This window comes from Oryctolagus cuniculus, chromosome 5, assembly GCF_051225735.1.
Source record: "Oryctolagus cuniculus isolate XC-2025 breed Fujian yellow rabbit chromosome 5, ASM5122573v1, whole genome shotgun sequence".
Taxonomy (NCBI): Eukaryota; Metazoa; Chordata; class Mammalia; order Lagomorpha; family Leporidae; genus Oryctolagus; species Oryctolagus cuniculus.
In genome coordinates, this window is record NC_142871.1 from 158,621,037 (window position 1) to 158,646,300 (window position 25,264).

At 51.7% G+C, this 25,264-nt stretch overlaps 1 protein-coding gene across 9 annotated transcripts in view; it reads right to left on the reverse strand.

Annotated features, from left to right (window-relative positions):
* The window catches only part of HIVEP1 (HIVEP zinc finger 1), a 145,882-nt gene that overhangs the window by 12,416 nt on the left and 108,202 nt on the right, over positions 1-25,264 (reverse strand). For 6 of the 9 annotated variants that reach the window (XM_089333390.1, XM_070074401.2, XM_051855112.3 and 3 more), the window contains exons 4-7: positions 17,651-23,424; positions 14,845-14,978; positions 13,972-14,147; positions 9,377-9,478 (exon numbers count right to left, since the gene is read on the reverse strand). In XM_089333390.1, the coding sequence (XP_089189516.1) occupies positions 9,377-9,478; positions 13,972-14,147; positions 14,845-14,978; positions 17,651-23,424 (6,186 nt within the window). The remainder of the gene's footprint in view (positions 1-9,376; positions 9,479-13,971; positions 14,148-14,844; positions 14,979-17,650; positions 23,425-25,264) is intronic. The other 3 variants (XR_016234295.1, XM_070074406.2, XR_016234294.1) reach the window with 3 other exon arrangements.

The window sequence follows — 25,264 nt, forward strand, 5'->3', positions numbered from 1 at the left end:
GGTCGCCGGCAATACCTACTGCGCCCAACACTGCGATGTTGCTTGCTTGCTCCTCCTGCTCTACGATGCCCCGAGTACCCATCACACCAGGCACTGGCAATCGTAGCTCCTGGCCCTAGGAATCAAGGTTCCCTCATTTGCATACTGTCTACGGCTGCTCTCCCACCGGACTCTCAAAGTTCAGTGGCCAAGACAGAGAGCACGCGGCCTGCAAAACCTAAAACATTCACTACCAGGCCCGTCATGGACCACGTGTGTAGACGTCTGTCCACATTACCATGCCTACGGCTAAGGAGCATCCTGACGCAGACCTGGTGTCAGACTCATCGAACACCAGGAAGCTAAGAAACATACACAGCCAGCAAGCATCCAAGCCAGGATCTGAAACCCAGTTTCTACGCAGTTTGGCTCCGGTCATTAGCCCAGTGAGAAGTGAGAAGTGATCACCTTCTCCTATTACATCGCTACTGTTCTCTTCATTTGGTTTGTACAATGCAGCCCAGTGCTCCAGGGGGTGAATGTTACGGCTTATTCCTCTACAGTCATCAGAGACTTTTAGGGAGATGCAAGGAAGCCATATTTGCTTAGAAGACACATACATAGCCCTTAAAAGTCCCATTTATAGGGCAGGCGTTTGGCCTGGGAGTGTGGACACTGGTCGGGAGGCTGGGGTCTCACGCCAGAGTGTCTCCTAGGTCTGAGTCCCAGCTCCAGCCCTGACTTCAGATTCCCGCTGACGCACACCCTGGGACCTGGACTGAGTGCTGGTTCCTGGCTTTGGCCTGGCTTACCCCCAGCTGTTGTGGGCACTTGGGAGTAACAGGTGGCTAGGAGCTTTCTCTCGCTCACCCCCTATCTCCCTCAAAACTGTAACAACGACAATAATAATGATTGTAATAAAAATTAACGTCCCATTTATGTCCTCCTAGACAGTCACTAGTTATTCTAAATAAATGTTTCCAATACGCAGGAGAGTATTTTATATCGCCATAAAATAATTCCCTTTCTATGAATTTCAGTTTATGAGTGTCCCAAGAGGAATGCAGTGTGTCTATTTTTTTTTTTTTTTTTTTCCCCAGAAGTGAATGATTCGATACAACTTCCCTGAAGGTGACTGATTTTAAAAGTGATCTGCAGAGGCCGCCGGGCGCCCTGCCCTCCCTCTGCTGCCAGACACTGCCACCTGCTGGAGCGGTGGGGCACGGCCGGCCAGGGGCGCCCGCCTCACCCGCACCTCCTGCCGCCCCCCTTTGTCTGGTTTTGGTTTTCTCCTATTTAAACAAATACTACTTTGAAAGCCAAACAGACAGCAGCATCCAGGGGAAGATTTTTTTGTTGTTGTTCAAGTACGCAAATACTACAGGCTTTTGTTTTTAAGTTGGAAACATGATTTAAAAATATAAGGGCCCAGAAGTGAATGCTGGTTAATTTTAGGCAGTAAACCAAGACTGCCCTATCTATACTGTTCCCAGAGATCTCAACGCTTTTTACTTTAAATTCAGGTCCTACAGCCTCTCACGGCTCATCGTTTTCTTTCACGTGCAGTGCACCAGCGGCTCAGTGTTGGGGGTTCTAACGTGTCTGCACACTCTGTCTGTGAGGGCCACAGGCCACGTCAATCCACATGCCCGGTCCCATCTGCTCCTCCTCCTGACTGTGGAAGCTTTCCAAATTAGTAACGGTAACTGTGCATTCTTCTGGACTACAGAGATATTTCAGTACCCGTTTGCAACATATGCTTGCTGTAGTTTCATCCTGTACATGGGCACTTTCCTTAAAGAGAGTAGTAACGGTGCCTCTGAAAGCCCCAGGGACAACCTCTTCGCCAGGCTTCGTTTCAAAGGAAGGCTCTGCTCTTATTTTTATAAAACTCGCCGAAATCGTTTGCAAGGGCGAATGGGAAACAGGTTTTAGAACCTGTGGTGTTACGGCTCTTCTTACACAAGAGCCGGGCCGGACCGCGTGCCAGCTGAGGGGCACATTAACATTCCTCGCATTGAAGGGCAGCATTGTGTTGAGGAAAGCATTCTTTTGATCAAAGGACGGAAAAGCCAACGGCCAGCAGCAGGACTTCTGACACAGGAGATGACCGCTGCTCCCTCCGTGTGGGAGGCGAGAACACGGGGCGTGTGCAGCAGACTGTGGGATGGACGCAGCGTGGGCAGAGACCACGGTAAACCACGTGGTGACTCCTGCTACGTGCCGAACGTCAGCCTATGAATGGCTAGCTTGCAGTAATTGACAATTCCCTCTGCTTAATTCAAAATAAACATTTCTCAACATCCACAAATGTGCTCCCTTGAGAACAAGAATTCAGCTGCTGCAGGGCGAGACGGGGGCCAACAGGCAGGAAAGACCCAGTGAGGGTCTGTGGCCTTCACAGGCCACCATCACAGCAGCCTTTAGCGGATCCTGCCGACTGGGAATGGCACGCTGTCGGGGACCCGCACTCCAGGCGGCACAGCAGAGGAGAACATGGGAGACACTGCAGGTGAGTGGGAATAAATCGGGGGAAAACCTTGAGTCGCAAAGCAAACAGGGGCGGCTTCCTGCATGACTTGGGCTTCTCCCGGCAAGCCTCACGCCCACAGATGTCACCAGAGGGTGACCACGCAGGAACGCTGGACTCTTGTGAGCCAGGGGGTGCTTCTTGGTGATAACTACACTTGTGCTACAGAGAAGACCCGTTAAATGACCAAGCCCTCACTCCTCCCCGCTAAATCTAAAAACGCTATTCCTGGGTTGCTGCGTGCCCTTGCCCTCTGCAGGGTCTGGCAGGGGGCGTGGCTTTTCCATTTGGATTTAGAAAGCGTGTCTCTCAGATAACACCCTCTCTCGTCTGTGTCCCACAGGTCTGAGATAATGGAAATTTATTCGTGGGTGGCAGTTCTGCCATGTCCCAGGAGCACTGGGAGGGTATGTGCTGAGTTTCACACCTTCTTAAGGCACCACAGGACTCCATGATGCGATCAGCAGGCCACCGGTGTGCCATCAAGACCAGGGAGACTCAGGGTCACCCATCTTCACTCTGCTCAAGACCTGGTGTCTGGAGACCTAGCTTCTGAAAGGACACACGGACCCCAGACCTTGACTGTAGCTATTTAGGCTTTCTTACAATTTTTTTTTTGACAGGCAGAGTGGACAGTGAGAGAGAGAGACAGAGAGAAAGGTCTTCCTTTGCCGTTGGTTCATCCTCCAATGGCTGCCGCGGCCGGCGCGCTGCAGCCGGCGCACCACACTGATGCGATGGCAGGAGCCAGGTACTTCTCCTGGTCTCCCATGGGGTGCAGGGCCCAAGCACTTGGGCCATCCTCCACTGCACTCCCTGGCCACAGCAGAGAGCTGGCCTGGAAGAGGGGCAACCGGGACAGAATCCGGCACACCAACCGGGACTAGGACCCGGTGTGCTGGCGCCGCAAGGCGGAGGATTAGCCTAGTGAGCCGCGGTGCCGGGCTTCACAATGTTTTATACTTTTATTTATTTGAAAGGCAGGCAGAGAGTCAGTCTCTCTCTCTCTCTCTCTCTCTCTCTCTCTCACTTTCTCTCTCTCTCTCCCTCCCTCCCACTGGTTTGCTCTCAAATGACTGCAACAGCCAGGGCCGGGCCAGTCCACAACCAGGAGCTGGGAAGTCCATCCGACTCCCATGTGGGTGACAGGGACCCAAGCACCTGAGGCCGTCATGTCTGGCACGAGGCTGGACTTGGCAGCACAGCCAGGACTTGCCCGCAGACAAGTCCTGATGCGGGATGCAGCAGCCCAAGGAGCACCCCGACTGCTGGGCCAGACCCCCGTCCCTGCTTCTGTCTCGAGTCACTGCACTGTCTGGGGGGCACCTGGGACCTGCTGGCCAGGTCACATACCACATTCTACCTGTGGGGAGGAAAATCCAGGGCATGAAGGAGTTCACTGGTTACTCGGTCTTTCCGGTTTTCAGAGAGGCAGTCCAAACATCCCCCAGCAGGACACGCGGCTGTGGGAAAGCCACTAGGAGCACCACCGTGGGACACAGGTCAGCACACTCACTGTGATGACCGCCGGGACACCTTTCTGCTGGCCTAGCCTTAGTCTGTCCCTGAGTCTCCACCATCAGCAAGCAGCAAATGGAATCCCAGCGTGGGATCCAGCGGGGCACTCGGGCAGCAGGCGTGACGTCGGATAACTGGGTTACTAATGTGAGAGGTGACACCATGGGCCCTCAGCAGCAGCCTGATACGCTGTCTGCCATCCCAGAAGAGAGCAGACAAGCCACAGGGGACAGCGGGACCCTACTGCTTGTTCTCACCCAGCAGGCCAGGGCGAGGCAGGGCTCTCGAGAACGGCAGAGGGCCCTGCCTGGCGGCGACAGCCTCAGTACAGCTGCTGCCAGGAGCCAGGCCAGGCTTGCACAGGGTGGCGGAGAGACCCCGCAGTGCCGGGAGGGAGCAGGAGACCACCTCCCACCCCTCAGACCTCACAGCTGTGCCCTCTGAAAACCTCTGCTCCAGCATCCTGGGTCAGCCATCTCCTCCACACCTAATCAGGTCTCAGAATTTGCATTTTGCCCTGGAGCACAGAACGGGTGGCGAAATGAATGGTTAAAGGCTCTGTGCAACAATGTTAAAGTAGGAACAAGGGGGGAACTAGGCCCGAGGAAAACCCATTCCAGGGGAAACAGTGCCCCTTAATCGAATGACTGAAGAGCGAGAGCTCCAAATCAGCCCTCACACACTTAAGACACACACACACACACCAGCGCTGGGTGTGCCAGCAAGAAGCCCGCACTGGCCCTTCCACCTGTGTGGGCAGGCTCCACCTGGTGGTGACACCAGGTGGCCCAAGGCCTTTGCCTCGCGGGTTGCTTAGCATGCTTGTCGCTGGAAGGGATTGGCCACCGTATGGAAGAATGCTTACTTTAGCTCTGACTGCCTAACTTCCCACTATAAAGGCAGCGGCAGCAGCAAAAAACAAAAACAAACCAAACAGGAGAAAAACACCCCAGCAAGGGAAACTCCAGGAGCACAGACTGGAAGCCCTGTTGCATTTCGTCTCTGCGTTTCTCTGGCTTTTGAGAAAATCCAGGATAAAAGTCAAGTATACAATATGGTTCCAAGGAGGCAATGGCTTTAAAGGACTTTAGCTGATACAAAACAAAGCATCTCCCAAACACTCTTCTTACGCTACTGACTATTCAGAATGAAAACACTGAAACATTTTATCAGGACGGGAAGGAACTGGGGCAGACTGCCAGAGGAGCGGACTCTGGTCCTAACCAGCATCAGTGCGCAGAGTTCAAGCCATGGCTGCTTCCCTTGTTGACGCTGCCTTGCACTCCCTCACCCTCGGCCCTGCTGGCTCTGTCCCATTCACACCCCAGCTCTCCCTCCTCTCTCTCAACCTGTACTCCCCCACCCCTCCCCACCCCCACAGGTCCCTTCCTGTCCTCTGAGAGCGCCCCAGGCACCCGCTGCCACCTCTGACCCCTTCCTGATGGCTGGCTTGGGAAAGAAACCCTGCCGGCTCTGGGCTCACCCCAGCATCGCAGCTCCTGGAGGACAGGAATTGTGTGCAAACTGAGCAGTCGCTACAGTGCCCAAAACATACATGAATAATTACAAATGGAATAAACTTCCCTCCTCCACCTGGGCCCTCCAGAGCCACTGAGAAACAGGAATCTGGAGAGATCATTGCTGTGGGTGAGACAATGCCAGTCGGAAGACTCAAATCTTCTAGTCCTGCGATCAGTGACCGATACATAACCAACGAGCAATTCCAGTGGCTTCAGTAATACCTGAATGGACTGACCTTGGTCGCAGAACACAAATACGACTTCCAGGGAAAGGGACGGTTACATCATAACTACCATTCAATTGTAGGGAAGGACTTTATTGGAAAATTAATATATCAAATTCTAAAAACTACTGAAATTTTTTTCTAGTCCTTCATTTAATGAGTAACTATTTACTACCTGCTAGGCACAGGCTCTAGGAGCTGCTATTATATGATTTATTTTCTAGCTGCTAAATTAACAAATACACACAACACAAGCACGTGTCTGGCCACAGAACAGAACAAGGGGTGTAAATCATGCTGGCAGCAAGAGAGAGGGGTGCTTTCTATGTGGGAGACTCCCAGAGGTCCCACAAACAACCTTACATCTGCACAGGGAGCTGCAGGACAGAGGAAAGAGGTGCAAAGGCCCTGAGGAAGGGGCCTGCTGTGTGTGCTCAATACGGAACTGGGAGATCAGTGCAGCTGCCGCTGAGTGAGCAAGGGAGGAAAGGGCGCGGGGCTAAGTCTCAGAGATGGAGGTGCGAGAGGGTCTCCAGGGGGTGCTGGGACCAGAACCCTGAATGAAGCAGGAAGCTACAGAGGGAGTGGCAGAGGAACAGCATCGTTTTCAAAAGACCAGGCTGCTGGGTTGGAAACTGAAATGCAGCAGGCTGAGGCTGTCGGGCATTCGGCAGAGGCCATGGGGCCTGTGAGCCGGCTGGGCTGCTGTTGCTCTTGCTTAAACATGCCTGGGTTCTGCAGACGTGCTGGAGGGAGAGCCCAGCAGTTTAACTGGCAGATTGGAGGGCCAATGAGAGAAGCTGGCATCGGGGAGGACGGCACGGTTTCGACCGGGCAGCTGCAGGTTTGGCGGATGACCAGGGAAGTGTGAGTTTCAGGGGAAGGGCTCACCAGGAGCCTGGGGGCGTCCACCTTGAGATGCCCATGGGACACCAAGCGGAGGTGGCGGCGAGGGGCCAAGTTGGGGTGAAGGGAGTGCCGGCAGCATCGCATGGGGTTTGCAGTCAGACTAAGAGGGGGTGACCCGGGGCAGACAGAGCAGAGGCTGCAGCCCTGGGCCCGGGTAGGAGCTGGCACGAGGTGGCACAGGCGTAGGCCGGCACACAGCAGCTCCCTCCAGGGACCCCCCAGCCCCCACAGGCTTCTGGGCCTCCCCTCCACGCAAGGGCCTCTGACTGTCATCAGCTGAATGCAGTACAATCCTCTGTAGCGCATAACGCCTCCAACCTCAGTGCACTTATTAGGAAACCACAGGTAAAGAAAAGGCACAAACCTGCCATCCACCCACCCGGCGCGACACTGAACTCCTGACAATGCAAATCACGGTTAGGGGGTGGGGAGAGGGGAACGCTCTTCTCGAAACTGATGTAAAATTACACGGTAAGGTCAGCTTCCCAGGTGCCTATGTACACAGCGGTACTGTTCACACAAACTTGAGTTCCCCACACAAACAGAACCACGTGCCAGTCATCAGGGTACACAGGCACGTTACATGGACTGAAAGGAACACCCCTCATTCATTTAGTTCTGCCTATGGGGGAGGGCGAGAGGCTGGTGACTGGGCTGGGGACTCGACCCTCATCTGCAATGCCCAATTCAGTTGATTTCCTTTAACAAAAGAAGTCATGGCTAGTATTTACAGTCATCAACTCTGCTGTACATACAGCAGTGCATGTAATAAAGTTCCTTTGTACTTTTCTTGAATTTAAAAAAAATTCAAAATACTTTTTTTTTTATAAAAGCACAAACGAGTGTAATGAAGGAAGATGGAGGATTGGTTTAAGACAACAACCTTGTGCTGTCTGCACCTACACTGCAAGCCTGCAATAAAGCAAAAGGAGAGGAACATCATTTGTTGGAGCAGCAATAAAGACTCTAGGTCCCTACTCTGACACGGCACTTGGCAAACCTTCACTTGGATGTTACGCCTTCATGTTCCATAAAAATCATACAGAAACTGAATACCCTACCTGCATATGATAATTAAGAAAAAAACCCAGAGGAATGCAAGCAAAATGACTTCATTTTATCAGAAGACCTATTCCAAATAGGGCGAAAAGCTATCAACTTTGATTTATAATCTGAGGCTGGCTTCAAATGTTTTTGGAACTGGATGAAAAATAAAAAACTGATGGACAGATATGTAAGTCAACCAGCCAGCCAGCCCATCTAAATCTGCACAATGCATGCTAATTCATGGAGACTACACCAACTCTACGCAAATTTGGGACATAAACACCACCTTCTGGGATAATTCGGAGGACTCTACAGACGTCTTAATTTTTCTGAGCCTCATCTTAACGAGGTAAAATATGTCAGGGCACACATTAGTGCAATCATACCTTTTCCACTGTCACAGCTTTCCAGACACCAAGGTCTCATTCTGCCACCTGCACCTGGTACCTCCCCTCGTCAGCGGGTAATGAATGCATTTGCTGAAACTCATCCGCATTTTTCCTAGCTTTTTACATCTGAATCGCTCCGTGCTGCTCAATATGAGTCACTTCTGCATATTTAGAAATAAGTCCTGGCTGACTCGCTTACTGTGTTACTGATTATCAGGCGGGGCAAAATGCATTTGACTCTTTACCTATATTTTCAGTGGTGTCGTCATTTTCTCATACCAAACTAATGCATATTAAGAAATACTTGGAAACTGATAGATGTTTATCTTAGGGCTTTTTTTTCCTAAAAAGCAGTGGGATAAATATCTTTTGAATTCTCTCTTTTGTTGATAAACCTTTAGGTTAGAGAAAGGTTTTTCAAAAAAGTGTTTCTATTCTCTGACCAATCAGAACAGACGAGCGGGTTTATTTTGTCAGTCAGAGATATATGTGCTGTGTTACCATTTTGTATACAAAGAACCAGGTAACTTCTGCAGAAGAACAAACATTCTGGAGAACCAAACAGATGTTTTATCCACAAGAACTCCGAGAGCAGCTGCTGCGAGGCCGACACCACTCAGCCAGATTCTGCCCCGGGGCGCCGGTGCAGGGGACGGGCAAGCAGAGAAGGACCGCAGGAGAATGTGGGCAGGGGGAAACCTTGCCGCCGACAGGAGCTCAGGGAAGAGGAAAACTGGATCGCACAAATGGCAAGAGAGGGGAGAGTCGGAGAAGGCATCAAGCAGTCTGAGCCGGATGGGGAAGGAAAGTGAGGGTTCAACCGGTGTAGACGGGGAGCCGCTCCTGTGTAGGGAGCCAGGACAGTTCGGAGGGAGGGCTGCGAAGGCAGGCAGGTGGCTAGGTGCATGGCGTTCAGGTGTGAGGGTGGGAGAGAGAGACTGGAAGCAGGAGGCTGGGGGTGTACCGGCTCTTGCTTAAGGGGAAGCGGGTGACACTCCATGTGGGAGGCAGGGGGCAGGTGCTGGGGCACTGGGCAGCGGAGTGGTACCATCACACAGACACACACTGCGGAAGACTGATGGAGGGCAGAAGAGGAGCTCGAGACGGGAGGGCTGATGTGCAGTCTATGGCACAGGACACGTAAGAGGCAATGAACACAGGATTAAGCAGTATCAGCAGGAACAGAAAGAAGAGTGTGGATGCAAAAAATAATAAGACATTGTAAACAGCATTGATGAAAAATATGTTAGAAAGCCTTACCTGATTCTTCTGTATCTTGTTCATCTATTAAACCTACTGAGACGCCTAAATCCACACATTTCTTGCTATGTGCCTTGGACTTCATGTGTTTTGTCAGATTTCCTTAAGGGAAAAGAATGTTTACTAAGCTTACATAGCATTATTTTGCTGTTGTAGTTGTCAACACTGGCAAACCCCATTTCTATTTCAAGCAAAAGTATAGACTGCGGTTACACAAATCCAATGACTGGACCAAAGAAAATATTGGCATCGGTATGTTGCAATGACCCTGCTGTTCACTACTAGCCATTTCCCCTCTTAAAAGCTGTCTCCTCCACGTGGGGCATGTCTGCCTCTGCCTCCCCATTTGTCTTCTCCACTCCTTATTTGTTCTTGGTGTGTTACACTCCCTTCACTCAGAGTCCCTGTGAGGGCGCACGGTGATCTGCCGTTCCTGGGCTGTGCACCCTGCTCGCTCCCTAGCTGGTTTCTCCACACGTTTCTTGGGCTGACCTCCAGCAAGGCTGCCTCCCAGGAGCCCTAAGTGCCCTGCAAGGCAAACATCTCCATCAGGCAGTCGTTCAGCTGCCTGGGGTCTTAATGGTCACACTAGTGCAGACCACGGATTCTGGACCAGCTTGCTTTTTTTTTTGGCTCTGCTTTGTTTTCTGCAAGAAAGAGGGGTAGGGCTTTGCATTCTGGGGGATCTCATTTCTCACGTGGCCAAAGTCACTGGAGAGGAGAGCCAGACTTATTTCAGGGGCTTCAGCCTCGGTCCCAGGACATGGGCTTGTAGGTGGACACCTAGTTTTGAATATCATCTGGACTCAGAAATTATTTTTTTACTATTTGCTCACCATGCTAGCTTTGGGTTTCTTCTTTATTTCTGGTACCTGGGAGTTTACCTTTTAAGATTTTGAGCTTGACTACCTATCAAAAGCTATGCCTGATGGCTACTGTCTTATATTATAATGATATCTCTGGCAGCTGCACAGACCTCTCCACACGTTGGCAGCTGAGCAGGGACCCACGTGATCATGAATGCAGGGCACAGCTCAGATTCCTCTGGGGACACCAAACATCTTGTGGGTGACATGAACACAGAGTAGCACCAACAAGGGCGCTATCACGCCAAATTCTAAATACAGAGTTGGGTGGGCAGGGGCAAAGCAGTATTTGAGGCTAAGTCGTCAGAAGAGCTGTGAAAGTCTAAAACACTGGTCCAGATCTCAGATCTGCAGTAGCTGGAGCATAGACAAAACTGCCTTACTGACAGTGCTTCAGCTCCTTGGTAATCGCACCGTGGCTGTGAGACTGGCGGCACGTGGACAAGCCAAGTCCCACGCAGAGCACATTCTTGTCTGAGCATCCACACAGCACCGTGGAGCTCAGAGTTCAAGGATTTCGGGTGCACCAGGCTGCCTGGGCCCACTGATGCCCGAGACCCATCAGACCCCAGCTCTGCTGAGTCTAAAGGTAACACCAGGCGTACTTGGTTTGCCTGCGTCTCACATTTACATGAAAAATACTGTGAAAATGAAACACGAAGCAAACATGGCAAAATATTAACAATTGTCAAAAGAAGATGATGTTCAAATCTCTTTTTTTTTTTTGTGAAAGCTTCAAAGTTGTCCTATTAAGAAATTATAAAAATGGCTTAGCCATTTAACACGGCTGAGATTTCCAATTGCGAGTCACGAGTGTAACGATGATATTACAAAGCAATTTGTAAGGTCCACTGACAGTTCTCTTTCAAAATACTGCTGTTCCCTACCTAGACTGACTGCCACAGCAGCTTCCTTGCTATCTAAGAAGTTAATATATGGTTATTAATGAGGCCAACTTTGGAAGAAAAGTTCTTATGCAAGTATCTCCTAGCTAGCGATATTATAAAGTTTGTGTATGGACTTCACATTTTTCAGTAGTTAATGAATGTTGATCTCAGTCTTCTGGTAAGCACGAGAAGTTTCGTTTCTCAATTCCTATAGCTATGCGTAGCATCGCTGTCGGGACACAAAAGTGGCTAAATGTGGCAGACACGTACGCACACTGCTTCCTGTTGACTGACCTTGCTGAATCAGGGAAACCAGTCAATTAAAATTATTCTGAAAACGTGCTCATGAAACAAACTGGGATGAATTATAGGTCCAGAGGCATGGCCATCAGAAGCAGCAATTTCTGGGGCTGCGCATTTTGCTATCTTTGTATAGCAAATTTATACAGCAGGACCTAACATCACTACTGCCTTCCATTTCCAGACACATTCAATGAGAAGAATAGAGTTGACTGGCTAGGATAACAAAGTCAATCAGAATCGGGCAAAATCTACAGCCTAATGGAAAGGGGACAAAAAAGGTCTATTGTTGTTTAGCTATCTTCATAGGTGCTCTAGAATCTGTGTTACAAAGATTCACAAAAGGTAGACTGCTGGAAGGAAGCTGACCCTCAAAAAACGGACACTGGCACGCCAGGAACAGGGGAACGGTGCGTTTCCAGGAGGTTCTACACCAGCCTCAGGAGCTAGGACAGCCTCATTCAATTAAATGACTATCGTGCAATTCCACATGACTTACCGGATGAGACAAAAAATCTAATGAAATTCAGATATGCAGAATATTAGAGAAATGTAAGCCATGCAGAGTGCGAAGAGATAATGCCCCCTCTATGGGGATTCTGCTCTGTCCACCCCTGAACAGGCATTCATAGAAAATCCTGCAGGACGTGCTGTCAAGTTCTCTCAGCGAAGTAACTACTGCTTGGTGACTGAGCATTTGGCTTTGCCAAGACGTCTCTCAGGTCCCACTTGCTTTCCACACCTGGGCTGTCCTTCCATTCTTGTCTTTATTTTATGAATACAACAACAGCAACCCTTATTTGTTGTTTTTTTTTTCTTTCTATTGAGCAATACCCATTCCACATGATACCTAGAGATCTTCCTATATTTGCTAACACTCTGTATTTGGTAATCTTTTATTAGTAGTATCAGCCTTTTAAATATGTCCCTGGCCTCACGCTGGACACTAACAGACGTTCCTTAATCATAGCTAGGGCCAAAACCAGTGAAAAGGCAATGCACTGGGACAGATGACCGAAGCGGCTCACTAGGCTAATCCTCTGCCTGCGGCGCTGGCACACCGGGTTCTAGTCCCGGTCTGGGCGCCGGATTCTGTCCCGGTTTCTCCTCTTCCAGGCCAGCTCTCTGCTGTGGCCTGGGAGTGCAGTGGAGGATGGCCCAAGTGCTTGGGCCCTGCACCTGCATGGGAGAACAGGAGAGGCGCCTGGCTCCTGGCTTCGGATCAGCGTGGTGCGCCCGGCCACAGTGGCCATTGGAGGGTGAACCAATGGTAAAGGAAGACCTTTCTCTCTGTCTTTCTCTCTCACTGTCCACTCTACCTATCAAAAAAAAAAAAAAAAAAAAAAAAAAAGAAAAGAAAGGGGACCTGCATCTCAACCCAAGAGCTGCAGAAGGAGAGTTCAGAAACCCTTTGTGTTCCTGAACCCTGCTGGGACTATTCAAGACTACCTGAAGAACGTCTCCTCTTCCCATTAGTCTTGTTTCAGACACTACTGGCATTTTTGAAGGGAACTCAACTGATCCTACTCAGTTGTTCTAGGTTACAACCCTCTTTAAATGCCAATAAATCTGATCCAAAAAATATACAGTAAATTTTGCTAAGGTATTGATCTTTGAAACAAAAACTGTAAAGACAAGCAAAAGAATCGGGGAAAAAAGCAAATGTTAACTCAAAAGGGATAAAAAGAGTTTCTATAAAAACCAATTAAAATTTTTTACATACATACATTTGTATGTTTTCAGACATACATTTCCATGACTACACTGCCCTGTGGAAGAGAGATTCCTAGTTTTTAAAGGGTGGTATATGAACCTAAAATCTCAAGTTGACATGCTGTTATATAATGGAGCATGAAGAAGGAGCCCAATGGAGAAAGTGAACATTTTATAATAGTGCACCCAGGAAACTTGTGGCGGGTAAAGGGATTTTAACTGTAGTAAAGACTTCAAGTTTAAACAAAAACTTAGAAATAAAAAGGGGGCTAAATACAATGATGATAACCAGTTCTGAGATCTCTTTATGAACATTACATGGAAACCTTAAAACTTTTTTGAAGGTGAAATTCAACAGTTTTTGGGTTAAAAAAATGCATCATTGAAAATAAATAAAGGGATGGCTATATATGTCTAAAAATAGATAATAAAACCCAAGTGTAAACATTATTAAAGTTTACTGGGGCTGCTATTTTAAATTTTTCAATCTTTCATCATCCAAATGAATTCCCTGGATCATGAAAATGTTTTTTCTTCTTCAGTCCCCAGTTATGTTTGAAAATACAGTAGTCACCAGGCTCGCCAATGTAACATGGGGAGTAAAATAAAGAGGCGTTGCTTGTTTCAAAGTCTTATGCTTAGCACACACTTCCTGAAAAGCCTTCCCCCAGGTTCTGGAAACATACAAAGAAATAAGACTATAGTGCTGAGGAGCTACAGTGAAATCTGTGTATTTAAACTACCATATTCTTGATCAAAGAATTTGCCAAGTTGGGTCTGCTGCCTGAAAGCATATAAAAAGGACCAGGAAGCCACGTGCATGTCCTACCTTTGGTCTTAAAGGAGAAGTTACAGTAAGTGCAGTGGTAGGGGCGGACATCTGTGTGGGTCCGTATGTGTTTCTTTAACATGCTAGGTTTCTTACAACGTATTCCACATTCTTCACAAATGTACTTTCCTCTTCCCCTGCCTCGGACATAGACATACTCTTCATTTGATTTGTATCTAATTTAAAGAAAAAAAAATGAATAGGGAGATTGGACACTATGTCTTTGAGAGAAAGTATCGATGATTAAAATTGCAACCTAAAAAATAAAGCAAGGCACAACTTTTTTCTACCCAATAAAAACTGTATGCACATGTGAATAACAGAATATTTCAGTTTTTCATATCAACACAATATTCTAATATTCATTATTGCACTGGCATTCATAATATTCTAATCAAAGAAACTTGCTCAATATGACGCTTCGCTTGCAAACATTTCCCTAATTCTAAGTTACTGGCTTAAAGTATCTTTCCGCTGCTAAATTCAAGCGTAGCAACTGTAAGTTCTGAAATATTTCTGAGCTTCGGTGTAACTACATTTGCCCTTCATAGCTTGTTCTCATACATGACACACAAATGCATCCACAGGCAATGCGTTCATCTCCCTCAGGGCAGGTCTTCCACTGCATCCCTGCTGCAAGTCAACATGAAACCCAGGGTGCAGTCCAAAAATGCAGATCTTAGCTGCCTTATAGGACCTACAACGTATCCCAAAATAACACAACGTATTTTGCCATGAGGACTGTTAATAAGCTGTAAAGTCTCACAACAATTACATAAAGCTGGCACTGATGAATCTTCATTCACATAAAAACAAATGTACATTTAAAAAGTAAGTTTAAATGTACATTTAAGAAGTAAAATTTGTACTTGCCCTCCATCAAATATTTTAATTCTTCTCGGTTCACTTTTGATTAAGGAATTTTCTTTATCTTGCTCACTGTTAATTTCAGAGGCATCTTTATTGCTGAATTCAACTACTGTGGACTTTTGATTACCTAATGCTCTCTGAAAGGAAAAAAAAAGAGAAACTAATTTAATAAAACTGAAAACACACACATGCTAATGTTTCACTGGAAATTAAAACATGGCAGACTATAGAGGATACAGTTAACATAATGAAATGCATTTCCAAGAATAACAGGGTCAAAGGTCATTTACTTTAATCTCTTTCCTTGTCATCAACCTGCCTACGCCGTACAAAACTGATCAATTTTATGTTATCTTAAAATCTGATCACGGTTCACTGATATTGCAATGCACCCTGGTAGGCCAGGGGTTTCACAGGGACTTTTACACAGACTGAACACTCCTCCTTATGTGTAACCCACCAATCCTGCTACAACTGCTGTGCCCTCTTAAAGGGATGGCACCTGCTTTTCCAAACATATTGCCACAGACTGCCTTGCACCCCTGAGCCTCCTTCTCCTGACAGCCTATGGGGGCACCACCCTTCTCCCCACTAGCTTAAATCACAGGGATGGTTTCCCCCTCTATCTTCTAGAAAGTTCTCCAGCTTCTGCAAACTCTGAGATCCAAGTCAACTGAAAAGTCGGGTTTTTGGACCAATAACAACCGGGAAAAGACTCAGGAATGATCCAACGCTACGCGGTTTGCCTCAGGGAACAAAGGAAAAACACCGCGTTCCCATTTGGCGCGGGATTTTGCAGCACCATTGATGGGATGCTTCCTCACTCATCACGCCAGGCCGCCCACACACGCCGAGAAGCAGGAAACCCGGGCAGATCATGTCCCAGTGAGAAACACACTCTGGAGTCCTCAGATCCTTGTCAAAGGGCAAAGGTCAACAGCACAGGCCTAGCCCGAGTCCTCTGGCTGACTCCAGCACATTGCACAAGTTCTCTCCGCTGGCTATGACCTTGAGATGACCTTAGGACAGTGAGGCTGCCAGAGTGCATTGTGGAGGGGTGGGTCTGTGTGGTCTCACACAGGCACCCAGGGAAGCCACTGTCCCCACTGGGACATGTTCCACTGGAAGGCAGTGTGCGGGGACCCTGACCGTGAGCCCCAAGGAGGTGAGAATGCAGCCGTCTCCTCCTGCACACTGGGCTCCCCACAGTTTGAAATACAAGCTTGCAACTCTCTCCTTGGTGTCATACCTGAACGGAATCCTCCTTCTCTCCTTCTCACCTTCTTTCCGTACCCAAGTCCCCTCTACCTTCTGCTTGCTTTCTTATGATCAAATTCAGCTTCTATTTGCCAGTTATCACTGAGCTGAATGCCCAAATCACTGTCATTTTCTTAGGCTTTGCGCTTGGAGGGACCAGGTGTTGCTGGTGCCTTGTTTCTCTAAGCACTCCAACTGTTCTTGCTATTCGAGGTGGTTCAGTGCGTCACATCCGGGTTGTGGCTAAGTCACCCAGTACTCACTCTAGCGCAGACACCGGAGTCCACCGGTACCAGAACTGTCCACACAGACTCCTGCCTGCCTCCCTCTTCACCTGACCTTCTACCTGAGCAGCTCTCCCTGAAATACCTTCTTCCAAGGTGTGCACAGCAGCCCTTTCTCGGGATTCTCCCCTTCCTCGGAAAATCTCTTGCATGTTCTGGGGGGATGTAGACCTAACAGATCCCCAGGTTCTAGTCTGGGCCCCCTCCTCTTCTTCCTACCCCTGGGCACTGAGGCATCTGCACACCTTCCATCTGGAGTTCTCTCCTGAGATCCCACTCTAGATACGCATTTCCAGAGCCGTCTTCCAAGGCACTTGGTCCTTAAGGAGAGCCGTGTCTCTCAGCACTCCTGGAGCACGCGTGAAGCTGTTCCCATGCCCAAGCCTCGGTCTCATCTCCCGGTATTCTGACACAGACTGACAGTCTAAACATTTAGACATTCTTAAATCTTCCACAGCTCTTCCCCTCATAGGCAATGTCAGCTGTAGTTCCTTTAGAACTAGACATATTTCTCTCAGAATACTGATATTACTCTATTTTGATAGGTATGCAAATACTTACAAGCCTGCATTAAACACTTGTGGACCAGCAGGGGTCAAGGATTTAATCTATATTTCTCAATGTCCAGAGTCCAACATGATAAAGTTACTATTTACTTGTTCTTAATCACTTAATTGATTTTTTTCCCATTTTATAAAGCCAACAATTCTAATGATTCTGATTTCACAAATTACCCAAAATTATAGTTCCGTGACCTTCAATTAACCTGTAGATATTGACCAGATCTACTTATCAAGGGTGTGAGTTAATGATTTTGTGAATCTGCTCTCTAGTACTAACGATTCTCAGCGCTCCCGAGAAAGAGTTAGGATGGGCGTGGTGAGGGGAGTTACAACCCCAGAAGGCGTATGAATGGCTCTCAACTTATATCCAAAGAGAAATACAAGAATCTTTGATTATCCATAACCCTGCGGACCACCACAATGTCCTCTCACTTAACAAGAACAAAACCTCAATAGAGAAGAAAGAGCAAAGTGACCCTGCCTTACACAATCAGCTAAGAAAAAAAATGCTCAGGGTAAGTTATCATCCCACATAACCCGGGTCAGAGAATCTAGACTACTTTGTCTTTGAAACACTACCACACAGAAAGCTCAATTTGGCATTCACAATCAAACTATTTCCAATTAAAAATATTTAAAGGTTCTTGAGACACATCAAAAACTATCTGCATAACCATATTTGATGATAAGCTATATTTTATGTACCTTGCCTAAGTTGCTTTTCCACTTGCTCGAATAGACCAACAGATCTGATTTTGAATGGGTGGTTATTGCTTGACAATACAGCGATTTTCCAGTCTTCTGCTTGGAGTTAAGAAGAGAAAGAGCAACCTTTGTAGGCAAACCAAGTGGGTTTGGATCCCTGGAGCTGACGGTCCAGTTGGAATAGGCCGACGTCCTCTGGTCACGCTGAGGCCACGGCAGTGACTTCCGCCTTGACAGGTAACACCACGTAAAGCCGGTTGCCGTCTTGAGGCTGGGGAAGGCCAGCTGCTGCGTGTCCCTGGTGTCACCCAGTGGGAGAGTGGTCCCTGCTAGCTGCCTTGGATCTTGGCCGGTCACTCGGACCCCTGGGGACTTCCTTTCTTGGTCACCACGTGCGCACTGTGGAGGAGAAACGTGAGTGGTTTCTGGACGGACGGGAGAATTTCCTGAGGGTGCGGGGGACTTGATGCTCTCAGACTCCTGCGCTTCACTTACGGGTCCCGAGGAGGAACTATCAGCCGGCAAAACATCCGTCAAATGAACAGATGCGCCGCTGCTAACGTCGGGTTGAGAAAACGCCCCCTGTTCCGCCGCGGCGGCGGCGCCATCCAGGGGCTCGGTGGTGCACACCTGCCTCACCAGGACGGGTTTCTTCTGCTTGTTGACCTCACCGGCTCTGGAACTCGGTGGCTCGGGCGGCCTGGCCTCGGGGGCACACACGGCTCCATTTTCATCTTTCGCCCGCTTCTGGTGTTTCTCCATGGCAATGTCCAAACTGTTGGCCGGGGAGAGCATCCTTTTACTGGAAGCTGAAGACTCCTGCTGGGGGGAAAGCCTGCCCACGGACATCTTCGGAGTCAGGGCTGAGGATTCCAAGACAGGACTCGGGCCCGGCTCTGAGAAAGCAAGATCGCAGACAAGTTCCTTCTTGGAGTTTGGCAAAGCCGTCTGCTCATCCTTTTGTGATCTTGGCACGGAGTTCAGCTCTTCGCTGACTGGCACGATACTAGGATTAGCCTGGCAAATTGGCTGACTGGACAAATCCTGGGTCACTAGGATTTGTGGCAGAGAGGTCACGGCAGGGAAACAGTAGGCGGGCACACTGCCATGAAGAGGCACAGGCAGGACGAAGGAGGGCGGCACCTTCTGCCCCTGACCGCCCAGGGGCCCCAGCTCCGGCGGGGGGCAAGGACATGACCTTGACCTGAGATCTCCTAACTCGCTGGGTAACACCGCCGCCATGGCGCCATGATCCACTCCGGCTGGATCGGACAGGGCTTGATTTGGCAAAGCGTGGGCGGGACTGGAGGGGGAAGACTTGCCTGAAGCCAGAACCTGACAATGAAGCTGGTATTTGGGAGCAAAGCAGTCCTCGTTTTTGGAGGCGTCTCGTGGACCAGGACCTGCACCTGGGTGGTCGCCCTGTGAAGACACGTGCGGGGCCGCCTGAGCGTTCTGGCGGCTGAGGGGTGCATGGCTTCGATTTAGCAGATTGGTGCCGAAAATCTGTTGCCCGGGAAGGATGCTACTGGAGCCGGAATTCGCTGCTTCTGGCCGCAGGTCCTTACCTGGTGCGGGGAACTCGGGCAGAGGCGGTGCGGGGAGTGCGGGGACCAGAAGCGGCACTGTGCTGGCTGGGTGTGCTGGCGAGGAAGAGGAAAGCCCTTCGGGAGCTATGTTTAAGGAAATCTGCCGGATCAGCGGGCCACGCCGCCTCTCCAAGAGTGGCACGTGCCCGGGGGAGGCAGAAGGCTGTGGCTCCCGGAGCGGGAGCCGGGCCGGGCGGGGCGGAGTCACACTTCCACAGTCAAAGGACTTGCTTCTGAGATCCGAGACCTCCATGGACGTCTGCACGCAACCGATCTGCTCCGAGGCTGCGCGCCTCATCTCCCGGGGACCGCCGGGAACGCTCAGGGTATTGGAGGCGGGCGGAATCAAAAGAAACTCCGCTTTATTTAGACACTCGGCTTTGGGCGAGACGTCCTCCGTGTCGAAGGAGGCCGAGAAGCTTGACGTGTGCGACAAGCTGCTGTCCCTGCTGAGGCTCCTGGACAGGGTGGAGTCGAAACTCGACTCCGTGGAGGAGCGCTCCATCTCGGCCAGCCGCAGCCGCTTCTTCTTGGGCGGCAGCTTCTCGGTGGGCAGCTTGGACAGGGTCTCGCTGCGCTGAGGCCAGCTGAACTTCTCGGATTTTTCTGGGTCGTGGCTCTGGGCTTCCAGGTCCCGATCTGGTTCTTCGGTGACCAGAATTTCCGGGACTTGGATGTTGTGTTGCCGGACAAGTCTCGAGGGCTGTCCCAACACGTGCCGCTCACCAGACATCTTCCTGGAGCCCTCCTGCGGCTCTCCTCTGAGGGGCCCCGCTGGCGCGGGCTGGGCAAGGGGCGCCGCTTCGCGAGAAGGGTGGGCTTCCTCTTGGGAGCCCCCTACTACCTTCAGAGCCCCGGGCTTGCCCGTCCTGCCCAGCTCCTGGAGGGACCCGGGGGGCCCGCCTTCAGAAGGCTCGGGCTTGTCAAGCGAGCCGGGCCTGCTCAGGGAGTTGGTGTGCTGGATGACCGAGATCCCACTCCCGATCCTTGCCAGCTCGCCCTTGTCCATGGCGGCCGGGCCCAGGTGCTGCTCCGCGATGGTGGTCAGCTTCGCGTCCGCGGGCTGGTCGAGGCCCCTGGCTGCCAGCTGGACCTGGGAGCTCTGCAGGTGTGTGCTTCTGCGCTGGGGCTCCCGCGTGGGGGCCGCGGCGGGCGCGGAGCCCAGGGCGCTCTGAGACGCGGGGGCCTCGCAGCTCTGCGGGGCTGCCCCGCCATCTGTCTGCTGGAGCTCCTCCTCGTCGCCCACGCTTTTCATCTTGCGCCTCTTCCTGACCTGCGGCGTCTGCTCCCAGATGCCTGTGGAGCCGGCCACTCGGTAGTGCAGCATCTGAGGCTGCGCGCCGCCAGCCACCAGGCTCTGCTCTGGCTCCCTCAGGGCCACCTTGGTCTTCGGTCCATGTAACTCCGAGCAGTAAAATTTCTTATGGTTTTCAAAGTTCTCCAGTTTCCGGTACCTGTTTCTGCAGGTTTCGCACTCAAACATCGTCCCCCGCCCTTGGTGGGACTTCTTCTTTTCTGGGTGCGCGCCTGGGGCCGGCGCCTTGCCCCTGGCCGCTGCCACACCTTCGCCGGCGGCCTGGCAGCCGTGTAGGCTCTCCTCCGAGGGCTGCCCGGGGCCGAGCGCCTGGTGGTCCCCTGCGGATGCGTCTTCCACCGCTGCCTGTCTGACCAGCGTGCGGGGGTGGCCGCTGGGGGGCACGGAGGGGTTAGGGCCAGACACGAAGACGTCATCGTAGAACGCGCCGATCTTGTCATCGAACGACTGGCTTCCTCGCAGAGGATGTGGGGGAGGGATGATGCTTGCAGGGACCGCCGAGTAACCCGTGGTGGGCATGGAGTTACTCCTGGTGATCGGCAAGCAGTCCAGGGAAGGGACGGACAGAAGAAACACCTGCTTGGATTTCTCGGTGGGGGTGAACGGGGACTTGGGGATGTCCGAGCTGGAGCTCGTCCTCCGCCCCATTGGCTTCAAATCAAACTGGAAAGAGTCCTTGAAAATGTACGACTTGGGGGAGTCGATGCTCCCCCGCCGCGAGAGCGACGTCCTCCGGGGCTTGACGCTGTCCAGCTGCTTGTTGTCCACCAGGGCCTCATTGTCCGAGATGAGCTTGGAGATCCGCTCCTCCAGGGTCTTTGTCGCCAGCGGTGGGCGCATCTGACCTGGCAAGAGCTGACCCCTGTCCCCCGGCGGGAAAGCAGAGGGTGCAGGCGCGCTGCCGCGAGGCCCGGGCAGCCCAGCAGCCTTGCTGGCGTCTTGCTCGGGGGCTGGGAGCGTCCTGGCAAAGGGCGTGGGCGGGCTCACCGCCTGATCGGCGCTTTCGGAGCGGGAAAAATAGCCCGAGTCCGTACTCCCCAGGCTGCGAGGGCTCAGCAGCTTTCCCTGCTGCTCCTGCGAGCAGTCGGTGGCCTGCTGCCTCTGGAGCTGGGCGTGCGCTGTCCCCGCTGCAGCGTCTGCTTTGCCCTCCGGCTGGCTCGCGTCCCCTTTCCGGTGGGACTGCTCGTCCATCTCGAGGGGGCTCGCGCCGGCCGAGGGTGACAGCACGTGTGGGACCTGGAGCTCCTTGTGCCTCTGGGCACTCACAAGTTCAAGCTTGGGGCTGACGGCCTTCGGGGCGTCAGTCCTCGCGGGGGACACGGTGCTGGGGTGGACCACCACTTTGGGTAAGTCCGTCACAGACTCTGCAGATCTGTCCACTGCACGGTCTGCGCGGCCCAGGACAGAACTCGAGGCCAGTAAAGCCTCAGTGCCTGACAGCCTCTTCGTCACCTGCACCGGCTGCAGCTTCATGGCACCAGGGTCGCTCGGTCTCTCTTCGGGGGCACCCTCCTCCTCGCTCTCCCCGCTGTCCTCGGCATCCGAGTGGATGCTCAGGGCTTTGGGGGACTCCTGGGACAGGAACAAGCCGCCAGCATCTGGCTGCAAGACGAGGCCCAGTTTGATGGTGTGTGCGTGGGACTTTTTGTGCTTGTACAGGTTGCTTTTGGTCTTAAATGAAAACCCGCAGGTCACACAGGGGTAGGGGCGCTCCCCGGTGTGGGAGCGGATGTGTTTCAGGAGCACGCTGGGCTTGGCACAGGCTCTGCTGCAGTACTCACAGATGTACTTCCCTTGCTTTTTTGGCTTCTGGTCCTTTAGAAGAAGGTTGCACATCTGCTCGACGCTTTGATTCACCACTGAGTTGTAAACGGGTGCGGGGGGCGACTGGGCGGAAGTGACTGGACTAACGGACAGAGGCGCCGCGACCTCCAGGTGCTGGCTTTGGGGTGTAACCTGAGTTCTGGAAGGGCAGGGGGGGCCCACAGATGACGTCACCGTGGTGTTATGCACTTGCTCAAGGTTGGCGTTCTCCCGACTTTGCAGCGTCGGCTGCGCTCCCACGAACCCGGAGCATCCGGGAAGCTGTTGGTGATGCTGGCTGGGCTGGGAGACGAAGTGTTCGTGCCGACTGTAGGGCCGAGACGCGGGCTGGGCTGGTGCCTGTTCCTGCTGTACAGTGGCCACGTGTGCGGCAAACAAGGCCCCCGGAGCAGGCTGGGGTCCAGCGGCTGACTCGCACGCGGGCTGGCCAGGGGCGTCCACGGAGCTGGTTTTTAACCTGGAAGGCGACCGTCCGGTTTTGCTGGCTCGTGGTTTTTCAGCCTTCATTGCACCCGCGGAGCCCTTCTGTGACAAGGTGCTCAGCTCCGGCTCCATGGCCTTCAGTAGCACATCGAAAGCGGTCGCGGTGTAGGGTGGGGAGGGCGCTCTGCAAGGCGAGGCGCCACCATCTCGGCCCGCGGGCCTGGCCGCGCCTGCCGGGGAGTCCCGTTTGCCATCGAGGACGCCGACCCTGGCCGGCCCGGGGCCCTCCGACCTCCACCTGCGCAGCTCCGCCGCGTGCTGGACAAACGGGGGCTTCTTGGGGGAGACGCTGTCCTCGGCGGCTATCGCAGGTGCGTCCCCATTCTGCCTGGTGAGCTGCTTCCCGTTCTTTACAGAGAGGGGGTTCTGCCTCCTCTGCGCCCCCGCAGCGCCCTGAGGGGCAGCGAAGGCTGCCTCCTCTGTGTTTTGTTTCTGTTTCGCCTGCAGAGGGTTCCTCAGCGGGGACTTTGGTATCTTTTTCAGGTGATTCTCGGCTACAATCTTCTTCCGTTTCACACCTTTGAGGGATTCCGAAGCCCCTTTAATACCAGCCTCTAGGATTTCTGTTAAAAAAAAAAGAAAGACAGATTAAAAACCAGTTGGTGAGGCCGGCGCCGCGGCTCACTTGGCTAATCCTCCACCTAGCGGTGCCGGCACACCGGGTTCTAGTCCCGGTCGGGGCGCCGGATTCTGTCCCAGTTGCCCCTCTTCCAGGCCAGCTCTCTGCTGTGGCCAGGGAGTGCAGTGGAGGATGGCCCAAGTGCTTGGGCCCTGCACCCGCATGGGAGACCAGGAAAAGCACCTGGCTCCTGGCTTCGGATCAGCGCAGTGCGCCGGCCATAGCGGCGGCCATTGGAGGGTGAAGCAACGGCAAAAGGAAGACCTTTCTCTCTGTCTCTCTCTCTCACTGTCCACTCTGCCTGTCAAAAAATAAAAAAAATTAAAAAATCAGTTGGTGAAACTGGACCTACACCAACTATAATTTTCTGAGAAGTTAAGACTGTCGCCACGAGGGTGCTGGGACTGAGGATGGCAGTTGAAGGAGACAGATTTGGAAACGCTGCCCATCAGGACGTGTGAAAGACTCATACAGAGGCCAGCGCCCGCATCTAGAATGCCACGTTCCCTCCCACGGAACGGGTCCCGAGCAGATGTCTCAAAGCTGAGTGGTCCCGCCTCCCCCTTGCTGGCAGGGCCCAGGCCTGCCCACACAGCACAGGCGGAGGGCTGAGGACAGAGAAGGAGACCCCGCAGCCATCCCCAGCAAGTTCCTACACAGGCGATGCCTGGGCTCTAAGGAGACAGAGGACGGCCAGCTAACGAACCTCAGAGCCAGAAACTTCAGGTGCCCTGTGGGGAGCAATCCGGACTAGACTAAGTTACTCGAATTAAGACTTATTCTATGCATCTGCTCTCCCACAATATGGCGCTGGGAGAGAAGTAAACAGCTTCTGCACAGCTGCCTCCAGTTCAACTAATAAATTGTAGGACTTGCTCCTGATTGGAGGAGAGCAGCGTACTCGGCGTGTGGGCAGCCGAGTTGGGATTGGCGGAGGAGGACTATAAAGGAGGAGAGAGACGGCATGCACCAGGGAACATCTATGGGGAACATCTAAGGGAACCCGTGCAGCCCCCGAGAAAGCCGGCCGGCGGTGTGCCGCTCCCCTGCAGAAGTGGGGAATGCGGCCAGGGGGAACTGCCCTTCCACGGAGGTGGAAGGGATAGTAGCCAACCCGGGAAGAACCAGCAGCAAACCCGGGGAGGGCCGAGCAGACGAAAGAACAGCGCAGGGTCCTGTGTCGTTCCTCCACGAAGAGGGGGAGCGACATAATGGTGCCGTGACTCGGATATGAAGCCTAGGCAGGGTTTAGTGTTGCTCCTCCATGAAGAGGGGGAGCGACAGTGCCCCCCACGCGTGGCGAACCCTTGCTAATACGGCAATGACATCAACAAACAGAAGATTAGGAAAGTAAAATGAGGCACTTATTTGGGGTTTAAAAAGTCTGCACAATGCTGCAATGGCTCTTGGTTTAAAAAGAAATCACTACTTCAGCTGAAAAAGAAACCCTGGCTGTGTTTGTGGTAAGTAACAGGAAGATGGGTGTTCAAGTGGGCAGGTCCAGAGACAGAGAAACAGGTGAACCTTTCAGCAGAAGGCAAGACACAAAACACCTCCATTTCTAGCTATTTTGGAAATAAACTAGAATTTCAGGTAGCACTGATCTCTTACAATCTGTCAACTATTATATTTTTGAGCAATTATTTGCCACAATGTACTTGGATTCCATTTGTTGGATCTAAACAAAATTATCCAACCTTATATTATTTATTTGTAGAGAAGCCAGATCCTTTAATTCTGCATTATTTTCAAATAGTTGAAATACACATATGTGTTGCAATATA